Source organism: Haplochromis burtoni, unplaced genomic scaffold, assembly GCF_018398535.1.
Source record: "Haplochromis burtoni strain Fernald_Lab_line unplaced genomic scaffold, NCSU_Asbu1 Contig_290, whole genome shotgun sequence".
Lineage (NCBI taxonomy): Eukaryota > Metazoa > Chordata > Actinopteri > Cichliformes > Cichlidae > Haplochromis > Haplochromis burtoni.
In genome coordinates, this window is record NW_024582651.1 from 130,668 (window position 1) to 144,463 (window position 13,796).

At 38.9% G+C, this 13,796-nt stretch overlaps 1 protein-coding gene across 1 annotated transcript; it reads right to left on the reverse strand.

Annotated features, from left to right (window-relative positions):
• Positions 1-4,619: 4,619 nt before the first annotated feature.
• slc25a10a (solute carrier family 25 member 10a) lies at positions 4,620-13,788 on the reverse strand. The gene is made up of 11 exons (XM_005940290.2): positions 10,533-13,788; positions 9,883-10,002; positions 9,676-9,790; positions 9,533-9,581; positions 7,932-7,973; positions 7,785-7,828; positions 7,546-7,616; positions 6,455-6,547; positions 6,297-6,374; positions 6,062-6,118; positions 4,620-5,952 (listed from the first exon to the last, which is right to left on the reverse strand). Exons 1-11 carry the CDS (start codon positions 10,620-10,622, stop codon positions 5,851-5,853), a joined length of 861 nt encoding a protein of 286 aa, XP_005940352.1. The 5' UTR covers positions 10,623-13,788; the 3' UTR covers positions 4,620-5,850.
• Between the last annotated feature and the right edge of the window lie 8 nt (positions 13,789-13,796).

The window sequence follows — 13,796 nt, forward strand, 5'->3', positions numbered from 1 at the left end:
AAAAGTTTTCTGAAAACAAAAATAAGAAATTCTGCATAGCTGTTTATCTCTGCTGCCTCAGACTAATGGGCTGTTTTTTCTGCTCTGATTTGAGCTGTTTCAGTGAGAACACAACCTGCTGCTTTTCATCATTATCTTTATTACATGTCACTGCCTCTTTTTTGGCGTCTTTTTTTCTGCCATTAACTGTAAAAAAAAAATCATCTTCACAAGTAGACATACACAAATTAAGCTGGGGTACATAGCATACAAAAACTTTTGCTTTTACATGGGATGAAATCTGGCTTTACATACAGTATATAATTGCCAAGTAAGTCTGTGTAATGTTTTGCTTGCTTGCCACCTTCTTTTACAATTCACTGATTCTCTGGCCTGCCAGTCACTTTGCTCCTTATATAAGGTTTTTGGTGATTTTCTCCGCCCTGGCTTTCGCTCCTGTTTATGTGAATATCTCTCTTCTGGCTGCAAAGGGCTGCCGGCCGGAGCAGAGAGGGGAGGCATGCAGGCTTAGATCCACAGTCAGACCTCAAGAGAAAAGCCTGGCTCCCACACTCCATCCCACAAACTTTTCCATAATGTGAAACCATCGCTCATTCTCTCAACTCTGTCGTCATTCCAAACCGAGGAGATCAGCGCTGTTACCACCCAGTATGATACTGGCAGCAAATGAGCTTTAAGAAAGGAAGAAAGGCAGATCACTATTGTCGAATGAAAACCAGGGAAGTGTAATTTTGGTTATTTTTCTATTTAAATATAATTTTGCAGATTTATGGCCCCTCTGTTGCCCACATTGAGTGTCATGAAGCCCAGTTGAGAGTGGTTTTGAAGCACCTTCAGCTTTCAGCACTACCTGCTGTGGCCAGCCAGGCATGGCACAGGTGGTGCCGTGACCCAGTCCAACGCAAGCTGGCAGAAATCCCTCAGACATAGACAGTGTAGGAAAAATCATCTCCAGCCAACAACGCAGGGTTGATAAGAAAAGGATTCATTAAGGAAATGCACCAAACTTTGACTCTGGGAGGGGCAGTGAGAGGGGATCTAAGTTCTGGTATCATTTTTAAATTATAGTGATAATAGTAACAGATTAGCCACTTGAAAGTGACCTTAAAATTTTCCAAAAACTAAATCTATGATTTCAGACAGAGGTAGACAAAAGCAGTGTTACAATTTCTGGCTGGTGACGATCAATTTTGCCAGGCAAAATGACAACTTTTCATCAGCTTTAAAACTTCTTATAAAGAATCAATTGTAACTCTAAAAGTTGGAAATATGCTAACCATCATTTTTACTGCCGATTTTAAATTGTCATTGCTTAAACAAGCATTAAATAGGTCCATTTGATGGCTGTGTGTTGAAAAAAAAGATGAATTTAGATAATAATGTCTAAAGAATGGTAAGGACAAAAATTATAGTCAATCTGACTCATTCCTCTTTGCCTCTTAATTTTAATGGAACAAGCAAGATGTGTGCTTTATTATTAACAAGCTTAGTAATTAACGTTCACTGAATGAACAGCTCCTTTTGTCCTGGACTGAAATCCTAATCTTGCTGATATTAGTCTGCACCGTGATTTAAAATCTCATCCTTTTTTCCAATCCAGTCCAGAAGCTGCTGCTGTATACTACAAAGAACCAGGGGTCCAGATGAAAATATTGGATTTAACCCTGTCATCTTGCATTTGTATTTTGGAGAAGAAAATTAACAGAGTGTAACATTTTTGTACGTATAGGTTTGCTTTTCTCTTATGTCTGCGGTCACACTGCTTAAAAAACATGCTGCGAAATCTAAAGTTTCACAGGCTTGGTGTTTTTCAGTTGCTAAGCTGTTTGGATGATCACTTTGGTAATTGGCAGGTCTTCCCACCTTCACCCTCACTGAAGTCTAACACTGTTGCTTGCACTGACTGAGCTGACCAGCCTGTGGAAAAACAGAGATCGCCCATGAGAGGAAGAATCTGACATTTGAAGCAGCTGGCAGCTGAGTGCAGAGAAGAAGAACAGAGGACTGTCAACTACCTTGTGAGAGTCCAGGAAAGCTGAGGAAAACTCTGATGGATCAGTAAGATGAAAGGAGGGAAGAAACTAGAAAAGAAGGGATTTCCACAGCTGGCAGTGAGATGAAATGTAAAAGCGCTTTTTTTGGTTTCTTAGCTGTTAAAAGACTGTTGAACTGTGACAGTGCAGCTGGTCCAGGCTTAACAGCGGAGGTATAACAAACTGCAAAGCTCATACGCTTTGGACTAACCGGCCTACTTGGCCATACCCAGTGCATTTAATTTAAATTTCATGCTGTTTAAAGAGTGCAGCCAGACACTTTAATTCAATTCAGTTTTATTTATATAGCACCAATTCACAACAACAGTTGCCTCAAGGCGCTTTGCACATTATTCCATGCAAATGTCCACTTCAAATTTAATCAAGGCCACATATGAATTACTTGGATGTTTGCTATCCCTCTGGATCTTATCACACACAAAAATGTAATGCAATTAAATTAATCTTTATTGCATTAAATTGTTAACAGCTGCATGCCAGCACTGTGGTGTATGGATATATTGAACCAGAGCTGACATGAGAGACATGAAATCATGCCCGGTTTTAACATGCTTGTTGATTTATTTTTTTTTTCAACAAATGTTGTGATCCAGAAATGTTTTAAACACGAATAATCTCAAGTTACTTTTAGTATGATAATAATAATAAACAATTACAGAGAATGAGGTCAGGTCAGTGTTTTCCTTTAAAGGCTGCAGAAGAGTTTTGCAATTTGTCAGCATCTTAAAGACATAACAGCCTGAAACTTTGACTCACAGGTGACAACTTCTGAGACTGACATCTGGGGGGGAAAAGTGAAATTAAACATGAAATATAACTATCAAGGTTGTATAGTTTGATTTGGGGGGTTTTGCGTGTATGCTAACTGAACATTAACTGAAACCTTCTTAATGCTGTTTTGGAAAAGACTTAAACCCTTGTCTGTACCCTTACTTTACTTATATCTGCACAAGCCCAGTTTCTCGGTGTGAAGAAAAGATTATTATTTCAACAAACTGGCCAATGAGAAATAATAAAATATAAAAATGTATATTTTTAAAAAGCCTGTTTGTTCATATATACAGTGAGCATCCTGTTGGGTAAAAATCAAAGATGAAAATGACTTCTCCTCGTGTTGAGATATGAACCCGCAACATCTGGTATAACAATTCACCTCACTGTAAAATCTCAAATTCTGTTTCTGTTGTCAGGACCGTTCCAAAACATTCAGTCTGTCAGTTCTCAGCTTCAAACCAGACTTTGACATCTCTTCCTCGTCCGCATCCAGAAACAAAGGTAAACGGAGAAAGATGAGAAAGCGATACGTGTTTCTGTCCGTGTGTGCGTGTGCATCATCATCGCCATCATTAGCTGCATCCCCGGTGGATGTCTTCGGGCGCAGCGGTCAGTCTCTACCAGCGATAGAGTGCCTGATAAAGAGAAAACATCAAGCACAAACCGCCGTCTGAGGCTTCAGAGTGATGAAGGGCAGAAAATGGCACAAAAAATAAATAATTTCTAAATGAATCAGTTTATAAAAATAATACAAGTGTAATAAATCAGAGCATTCAATTAAATTAAAAATGTGACAGAAATACATCATTTTTTTATTAATATGCTTCCCTATTTATTTATTTATTTATATTTAATTTTCCACTTTTTTTGCCCCATAACAGCTGAGAGAAGAGGAAGAAGACAGATGGATGAATGGATAATCGATTGATTGGCTTTATTAATCTCTTTGAATTTTATATTTAGCATTTTTCTTAATGCAAATCAATCCGGAGGCTCAACATCCAAGAGAAATGCTTGCTTCTAGAGACCTGAGGCAGCTGGCTAAGCTATCTATCTAAAACTTATACAACTGCTCAGTACTGTTTGCAAGCAAATAAATTAATACTGAAATACATTCATACATTAATATTATAAAAGAAAAGTGTTCTATTTTATAAATTAACACCTACACTTCTTTTTAATAATTTTTTATTTTTATTTTAACTGTCTGACTCTTTCATACACAGCAAAGTAAATCTGGATATACACTAAAAAAGGAAGCAGATGTACTCTTCTTATGCAGTGCATTATCTATCATTACTGACCTATGTCATCAAGCTGCTCTTTCGTCAAGCACCATGACAACCGCACATAATAACCGGCTCACCATTAGATGACTTTCACGGGGTCGTGTAACCTGTGCAGCAGTTAGGAATAAGCAAGTTGAAACTTAACCTTTAACCACAAAAAATAAATAAATAAAAGTTTCATCAAAAAGAGCTGATTTCACTTACGCATTAATCTCTTGGTGATATCAGTGACTTAGCGGGCTGGACTTCTTAAGGAAAGTTTATCTAATTTTTGTTTGACTATACATCATGGAAAAGGCATCAAGCGTGGAGCTGTTGGATCCCGAAGACAAGAATCATCACTCAAATTCTGACACTGATACAGGCAGTGAGTAAACCATGGGACATGGAAAAGATATCAGTTCGTCTTGTAAAGCTGAGCATGATGGATTGTGCATCGCTGTACAATATAATGCTCAGGAAAATAATACCTGGAACGATATTAAATAACATGAACCCACAAACCCACATACAGCTGCTGAACCATGGCACACAACTTTTTTTTCTCTGTCGTTTTTTAAGCAAAAATTGTGTCTTTGTCTTCACACGAATCTGCCGGCCTCCTGTTTTAAAAAGCTGCTGAGTGTCTAATGAAAGCACGGTCATAATGAATTCAAGTGAATCTAATTGTCTAAGAGGTTAAGTATTCCTTTTTAAAAGAGGCCTGACAGGATGTCTGATGTGTCCAGCAATAACTGCACTCATGCAGTGAGAGAAGTAAATAAAGAGACAAATTACTGACAAGGGAGTGTTTCACAAGCTTGTTTTCACAATTGAATCAGCCTTGTTTTCTTTTCCATAAAGCCCATCATTTATTTTCTCACTATATTCTCGATCCTGACTAATGAAAATGAGAAAAAGTAACACTTCTGCCACAGATTTTCTTTCTAATCGTTTTCTCCAACAAAACTATGGATCCAAGGGGCCTCTTTCATCAGCTGACATGGCACAAGAGGCAGGGTCCACTCCATCACAGGCGCTCACAATGTAGAATCACCAATTAACCTAGCATGCCTGTTTTTGCACTGTGGCAGGAAATCAGTGGCAGAATAGGGAAAAACATGCAAACTCTGCACAGGCAGTGGAGAAAGTGCTAACCACTGCACTACTGTCCCGCCCTCACATTCCTTCCATAATATGAAAATAAACAGTCTTGTCTTGAACCAAATCCTTTGACAATCTGCATAATTACAAATACACTTTATAGAAATATATTGGCAGGCTGCTTTTCAGTGTAACACTGTCCCCCAGAGGGCACTGGAGGTTTTGTAGCATGACGATTCATTTGTCAGGTTCAGGATATTCATTCAAGAGACAGTTTTGAATTTAATGGAAATCCATTCATTACTTTATTAGCCTTATATAACCTTAGGTGATATTTATAGTTGCACAGTTCATGACAAGTGAAGTAGCAAAGTGGTGAATGTAAATAATTTAAACCGTCTCCGTTTTTAAGAAACACCACGTTTCGTCACCACATTTTTGTCTGGAGCTTTGGGTGTTATTACACAGGTTGTTTTGATTATGTGTTATGGATGGAAAAACGTAGCATGAAGATTCTCTTTCCGTCTCAGACTTTTGAGGGTTCCACTCGACCCCAGCTCAGTTTGTCGAGATCAACCTGTGCAGCATGGAGGGCCATTAAAATCGTGAAGGAATAGCCGTGGCCGTAGGATAACTTTCTTGTGGCACCCTCAGGTAATGACCAGCTCACCAAAATGCTGCTTCAGCTGCTCGAGGAATATGAAGGTTAAGACTGTGTGAGGGATGAGGCGGATAGCTGCAGGAACAAGACCCTGGACACAAATCAAAGCACTATTTCAGTGTCTTAATACTCTGTAGGTTACTACAGCACATAATTAGAAAGCGCTGTATAAAACATGTCTGCGTGAATGTGACATCCACCTTGTAGAACGCATTCGGCCCCAGCTTTGCTGTTTCTGTTAAGCAGTGAGACACACTCTGCAACAAGGAGACAAAACACACAAGAGACATGCCAAGCTGTGTCATTTTCCCCATAACCAATGAATAAAACATACATAACATCAGAGTGATGAGGGCGGGAGAACTCAGAGACCTAAATAAGCCAAACTCTCCTGCAAAACCAGATAACAGGAAAAGTCATTTTAAAGACACTCACCCCATACTGAACTTCTGAATTCATTAATCTTGTTTTAACAACATCCAGTGGTTGACAGAGGATTGTAGCAGAGCCACCCTGCGCAAGAACAGAGGGCTTATTTCAGAAAATCATGTGATGTTTGTCTTGCTATGCTATGACAGACGTGAGTCACTTACTGCAAACACACTCGCCAGGAAGTGAGTGAAGATGTTGTCAGTCAAGTAACCAGTAGCCAGAACCAGCTCTTTGGACTGGTCGTAGCAGGCGAGCTGCAGGAGCAAAACACACATGTGCTGCGTAAGTTGGCTCGCATTTATGGCTTTCTGTTTTGTTTCTTTATTTTTTAAAGAAGTGTATAATTTCCAAGAAAATACTTTAAAAAAAATATCAGTGAAATAGACCTAAAACCCAAAATGTAGTTTTGGTTTAAATGCTGCAGGCTAATCTGTGTCCTTCCTGCCACAGAACAAGAGCAAACTACACAGTGGATATACAGTTGTGGTCAGAAGTTTGTGGGTACTCAACATGGGCATAAATGTCATGGTGATTTAGGGCCTTTAATGATTTCTTTGAAGTTTTCTTTCTCCAGGGTGGAATGATTGCGCATAGATCTTTAGAGACGTTAAAAAACAAGAATTGGATGCACAAGTTTTAATTTATTAGGATTTCCTCCAATCCATGCAGGGTCAAAAGTATACACACAGGCTCAAACATCTACACACGCTCACTTAAATCTTAATAAGTGACGCTGAAGGCCCTACAATGTTTTTACTAACTTAACAACACCAAGGCCTGTTAACATCTCGTTAGTGATCATGATTGTCTCCAACTGGTAGTTTCTCTTTGCCAGAGAAAAAGGAATTTCTTTGACAGCACTTACTGGTCTGAGCAGTATTCAGAATTTTGGCATTTTGCATGATAATTACATGCAGTATAACTTTTAGGATTATACTGACTGATTTTAAAATTTAAAAAATACCAACATTTAAATGTATAGATTTTTTTAATTGAACTTTATGCGTAGCCTCTAAAATATATTTCCCTACATAACAAGCTAAGAAAAACTGAATAAACACAGTTTAATCAGCTGACTATCTGCATATTTAGCCATTACAGATTTATTTATGGCAATAATTGTTGGGCATAAAAATTATAACATTAAGGCCATTATGATTCTGTCTTACAGTTTGCTGTTACTGCTCAAATATTCACAGTTTCACTATATTTGCAGTCACTGTTGTCTTGTAGGGCAGTTTTATGACTTTACCTGTCCAACAGACACCAGTGCACCTCTCGAAGAAGCCATTGAAGCACCAGAAAACAGTTTCCTCAGCCCCTCTAAAAAGCACATTTCAGAAGGATGAACATTGTAAAGAAATCTTTAGTCAGTATTTGTTCTCTTGAGTTTAAGGATTGTGGATTTTAAACTTGTGACAGAACATACAAAGGAAATAAAAATAAAGCTTTAATGGTACGTTTAATGGTAGAAGCTTTTATGGACTTTACCTTCCTTACAGATACGTAAGAGCCCATCAAACACATGAGCATAACTGTAAAAAGGGAAAAAACTATCTTACAATATGGTTATTTGGAAAGAACTATAATTGTCTGTAATTATGATTCAGGATGTATTCCCATTTTTCGTGCACTTACTTTCTTCTGAACTCTGCTGCCATCTTGACGTCATTCTGCATTCTGTAAAGATGAGAGATTTCAAAGCCGGTTGTCTGTCAGCACGTGCAGCCTTAACACTGATTGTCTAGCTTCTGCACTCTGGGAAAATTGACCATCTAAAATTGGGAAGGCTTTTGTGCCACCACAACTTTTTTTCTTGTGTAGTTTGTACTTTCCCCAGCTATCTTCCTTTCACTTCACAACATTTCTACAGGTACCTACTTTGGATGTTATGTTAGAAACCCCTTAACCCCTTAACTTGTGTTTAGAAATATATATACACTCACAGACACTTTGTTAGATACTACCACGTTTGACCCCTTTTGCATTCAGAACTGCCTTCATGGCATTGACAAGATAGCATCATGTCAGTTGCTGCAGATTTGTCAGCTGCACATCTATGATCTGCATCTCCTGTTCCACCACATCCCAAATGAGCCCTGGAGGCCTTTTTGATACAGTGCGTGCTGGACATGTTCAGCAACAATATTCAGGCTGCCTGTGGCATTTAAATGATGCTCAGCTGGTAATAGGGATCCCAACGTTTGCACCACAAGCAGCAGCATGATGATACCAGGATGAATCAATGTTTCCCTGTTGTTTATGACAAATTCTGACCCTACTATCCAAATGTCAAAGAGGAAAAAGTCATCAGACCAGACATTTTTCCAACCTTCTGTTGCCCATTTTTTTCTTTTATTTATTTTCAATTTTCATAACAATCAAAACACAAAATAGCATACACTGGACATGGTTACATCTGTGCAATCAGTAAGGAGAAATACAAAGACAGAAAAGTATCCAAGTACTAAGAACAAAATAAATAAGGGGTTGTGTAAAACTTAGCAGACGCACAAAAGAGAAAGGGCAACTGTCCATTAGGTTCTGTCCTTTGTTTTCTCTGCAACTTCAATCCACTCTTGCTGAAACTTTCCTTGACAGTTATTATTCCTTACCATCAGTGATTCACAGGAAGCAGTGTCTGTAACCATTCTATGAACTCTGGTTTAGTGTGGCTCCTCCAAAGGCAAAGAATAACCTAAGAAGCACAGGGTAAAACAGCCCAAGCTCCCAGTCGGCACAACTGAGGCAACTCTGGTAAAGGCCTATGTAGCGACTATCCAATACAATGAATTATTTGAAGATCAACAGTCCCTGAAATACTCCGACTAGCCTATCTGGCAGCAACAACCATACCACCTTCAGAGTCGCTTCTGTCACCATTCTTCCTCATTTTGATGTTCTCTTTGAACTTCAGCAGGTCTTCTTGATCACGTCTACATGTCTAAATGCACTGAGTTCCTCTCATGTAATTGGCTGATGAGATATTTGTGATGAGCAGTTGGACAGGTGTACCTAATGAAGTGATCCGTGTTCATGTATCCTTTGTTACTTTTTGGTATTTTTCTTTTTCTATTATTGTTTGTTTTTTGGTCATCAAGCACTCGCAGAAATGTACGGTGGACAGAAACCGCAAAACCCCAAAAGTTATAAACAACATTTTTAAAATGCTCAAGATAATAAAACGATTCTACATGTGAAGTGCAAACAGATACAAAGACATAAACACTGTATCTCACCTTACATTCACCAGGTCAGTTGGGGTCCCAATGAAACCACCTGTAAAACCTGATGAAGGAAAAACAACATCTTTAAATGCAATTTTAAGTATAAAATGAAACAACATCTTTAAATAAAATGTAAGCTATTTTGCACCATTTACCTGCAAAGGCACCCAGGAGGACTTTCTGGTGGAAAGGCATAGGACCTTTATTTTTTCTCTTCATCTTATCCCTGACGGTCTCGTAAATCGCAAATCGTGACAAAGAATATGTCATCTGGACAAATGAATAAATAAAAACAGCTATGTCAAAGAGAGGAAGAGTGTGCGGCTGATAAAGGTTTTATGGAAATGAGTGTTGTTTTTGACCTGCCGGCAGAGGGAAGCAGTGAGCCCGCTGTAGAGAGCCAGAAAACCCTCTCTTCTCACTACGTTAAGAGTCATCCCAATCATCCTCATCCTCACTTCTTGCTGTGTTTGCAAGTGGACCTGGAAGCAACCATCAGGAAGCAGCACTAAGAGTCAGTGGCACTTTTAGTGAGAATTGGCCTTAGATATATGTAAAGTTCCTGTCTTTAAAACCGTTAATATCTAGTCTGAAAATATATCTCACGCTCTAATATTACCAGCACCATTCAGTCCGCATCCTAAATTAAAGAAAACCAATGCAATAAGTGGATAATAGCTGCAAGAAATAAAAAACTGTGCCACTAAACATACACTACAAATTTTACTATCATTTAAAGCACCTTAAGGAATCAAAGCAAGCCTAATGATTGCCAATATAAAGGCAATTTGGCTGCATAATAGTCTCATCAGCCAAGTGAAATTCTAAGAAACTGCTAAAATGAATATTGCTACAACACATTATTCCAAATTTTATCATCAGCAGGTAAATAGAAAACCAAAATAGCCAAAATAGACACATCAGTGAGGCCTACCTGGATCTATTTTGTCTCTGCCGAATGGAAGGATTGTGCTCTGGTGTTAATTCAAATTCGATAAGCTCTATAATTTACCTTTATCAAATCCAGTGGATGGGTTACACAGGCTGCTGCACTGGACGAGACCCCACCAAAATACCAACGAGAGACACGGTTCTCCTGCATGCTGTCAGTGAGGCAAACTCTAGAGGGGGAAAAAACCAAAAGGTCGACTTCTCAGAGGCTCAAAGGACAACTTTGCCCGAGGGTGCTCCTTTCATCGTTTTTCCCCTCAGCACTTCTGGTGATGCGTGGCCACAATTCATCTTAAAAGTCGACGGGAGTCATCTCAATGTAAATCTGTATTTTTGTTTCTTTTGAAGCAGTGGACAGACAAATATAATGAGTGTCCCTCTGTACTTACTCCATGTTTGTGTGCCAAGAAGAAGAGGGGTGCAGCTGGTTCATGGGAGAAAGTGTACGTGACCAATATAAAAATAGTAAGCGGGCTTGACCGCTGCTGTAGTTTTGAAATTGTGGCCGACACACTGACACGGAGCAAAGGTCTCGAAGTTTAAACAAATATTTGTCAAGGATAGATTTGTCTAATTATAGCATTCAGACTTCAGGTCATACGCACAAAAGGTTACAAGGTTACAACATTTTGAACAATGGGTCAGTGATGCACAGCAACATTGTTATTTTTATACTTTTCTGAAAGTTTCTACAGCTAATGCAACCGTCTGGGTTGTTGAACATGACATGATTTTAAATGAGTGCTATGAATGACCAGCCTGGCACAGCAGCACTTGGGCTGACTCAGAGGGAGGGCACTCATGACAGATGATACAAACAGCAACTGGATACCCACTCCAAGTTGGAGCAAAGGTAAGATGTGAGCAGACACAGGCAGGAATGGGTAATGACCGCTAGCAATAGTCAGAACTGAGATTTAGGTTTCTGTCTAATGCTTTAACATGAGTTGTTGTTGGGCCTCTTTTAGGGAGCTGTTTGATCAGATTGGGGGTGGTTGCAATTTGGCCTACCGTCTGTGAAATAAATGAGATGGGCAAAACGATAACTGCAAGGTCCAGAATAAAAATGAAGTTGAATGAACAACAGGCTTAACCTTCATGGTTGATAGGATTTATTGCAGGCCTGCTCCATTATTTTCTGCTGGCTGTAGCTACACCGGTTGAGATTGCAATCAAGTCAGACTGCAGACATTAATCTACTGCACATGAATCCAAATCTTTAAAGGTACACTGAGATTAAATAACAAGAACCAACTAGGAGTTAGGTCTATATGGATGTTATATTGCATTGATGCTGGATGTTTGCAGTTGGTGGACCGTAGGCTGACATCAGTCACTTGAAGTGTAGGAGAGTGATATGCTGCTGCCCTCTGCTTTATGCTAAATTGCTGCATTAAATTGCATACAGCTGGATTTTGTTTTTATCATAAAGTGAGTTAAAATGAAACCTGTGACTGATTTGATGTGGTGACTTCCTTCAGCAGTCCAGGCCAGGCTTGCAATGCTATGACCCAGCCAGAAGCCATCATCACTAACACAGCAAAGTATCATTTTCATTCTCCAGGACAATTTTCTACGACTCTCATCAGGACTAAAGGGTTTTTCCCTCCTCACTGTAGGAAAACTGGATGACAAGCCATTTCTTTTACATGTTCTTCACAGAGTTTTTAATCACTTATGTTGCGTTGCTCTTTCTCATGTTTCATCTGTACACATCTGTCTTCATTCTTCCTGCTCTCCATCTGTGCTTTGCATTTGTTCTTGTGACAGATGTAAAAACAGACTGTATTCTCTCTAAGATTTAGATGTGTCACAATAGATTAAGTCCGAGTGTTGACATAAAAACTAAACATGTTAAATTATCAAAGCACTAAAATTTACATTTAGGTTTAACCTTTAAAAAAAACTAAAAGCAAAACTCCATCATGATTTGGCACACATACCTGCATCGGGGAATGAAACAGAGTTAATGAAATCACTCGATCCTTCTACTTTCCAGTGGTGTTTCACCATTAATTATATTCCCCCAATGATAAGCTTCCACCCAGGATCAAAGTGGAATATTCCACCAGTGAAAACACCTGGACAGATACAGGAGCCCAAAAGGACCAATAAGCCCAGAATATTCACCAATCCAACAGGAGTGAAATACTCCACTGTTTATCCTCAGCACTCTTTGTGCTAAAACACATCAGTTCCCAGGTCCTGAATCCTTCCTGATGCTTCAGTTACAAAACATTACTGAGACTACTTGATTAAAACAACTAGCCAACATATCTACTGTGAAAAAGCACTATAAAAAACTGTTTTATTAACATTTTACTGCCATGATAGCAGGTATGAAATTGAGCCCCTTCCATGTTCTCTACATACTTCTTGACATGTCCTTGCAACCTCTAGTGTCCATAAGTACAAAGCACCTGACTCCTCACCTTCTCCTATAATTATAATTAATCAGATATTGTTTATTTTTATATTCTTCAGGTTTTTCTTTTTACAGTCAGCAGTCTGCAGGTGATTTTGTGCAGGGTTAGCAGTTTATGTTCCTTATGTGAACCCCATTGAAGAGACAGATTCTCCAAGAGGAAAAGCAGTCCAACACTAGTTTTAAAATAACTGTATAATTTTTCTTCTTTACATGCTGACTTTTTATTTTATATCTGTTTTTCCAAGTAGTTGCAGACAAAATAAGATTGTCTACCTATAGCAACTAAATGCATGTAGACATAAAATGGGCAGAATGAAAAGCAGATTTAAAGGACTTTGAAAGTGACATAGCTCGTAATGACAGCTGGGCTGGACCGAGTACTTAACTGCTGATCTGCTGGGGTTTTCTCACACGATCATCTCTAAGGTCTCTTCTGACATCTCAGTCTGAGATGTCAGAAGAGAATGAGTGTCTCCTTTCATCTGATAGGACGGCAACAATAATTTGAATAACCACTTGTTACAACCAAGGTATGCAGAAGAGCATCTGTGAACAAATCAGACCTTGATGCACATGGGTTACAGCAGCACAAGACCACACTGGTTGCCACTTATGCCAGCTAAGAGCAGGGAACTAAAAGTAGAGTTTGCACAGATTCATGAAAACAGTTTTTTGTTCCGAAGGCAAAAGGGGTTCAGAGGAAGGTATACCTAATTAAGTGTCCAGTTAATGTAAATGGCGTAAATTACTTTCTCTCCAAATCATACATCATCACAGATACTGAAGCTTTTTTCCTCTCTTTTAGGAAAACCTACTCATTTCAACACTAAGGTTTACTCAGAAACAAAATGACATGCAAGTGCTGTTATCCAGCGTTATTAAGACCTCTGGTGGACA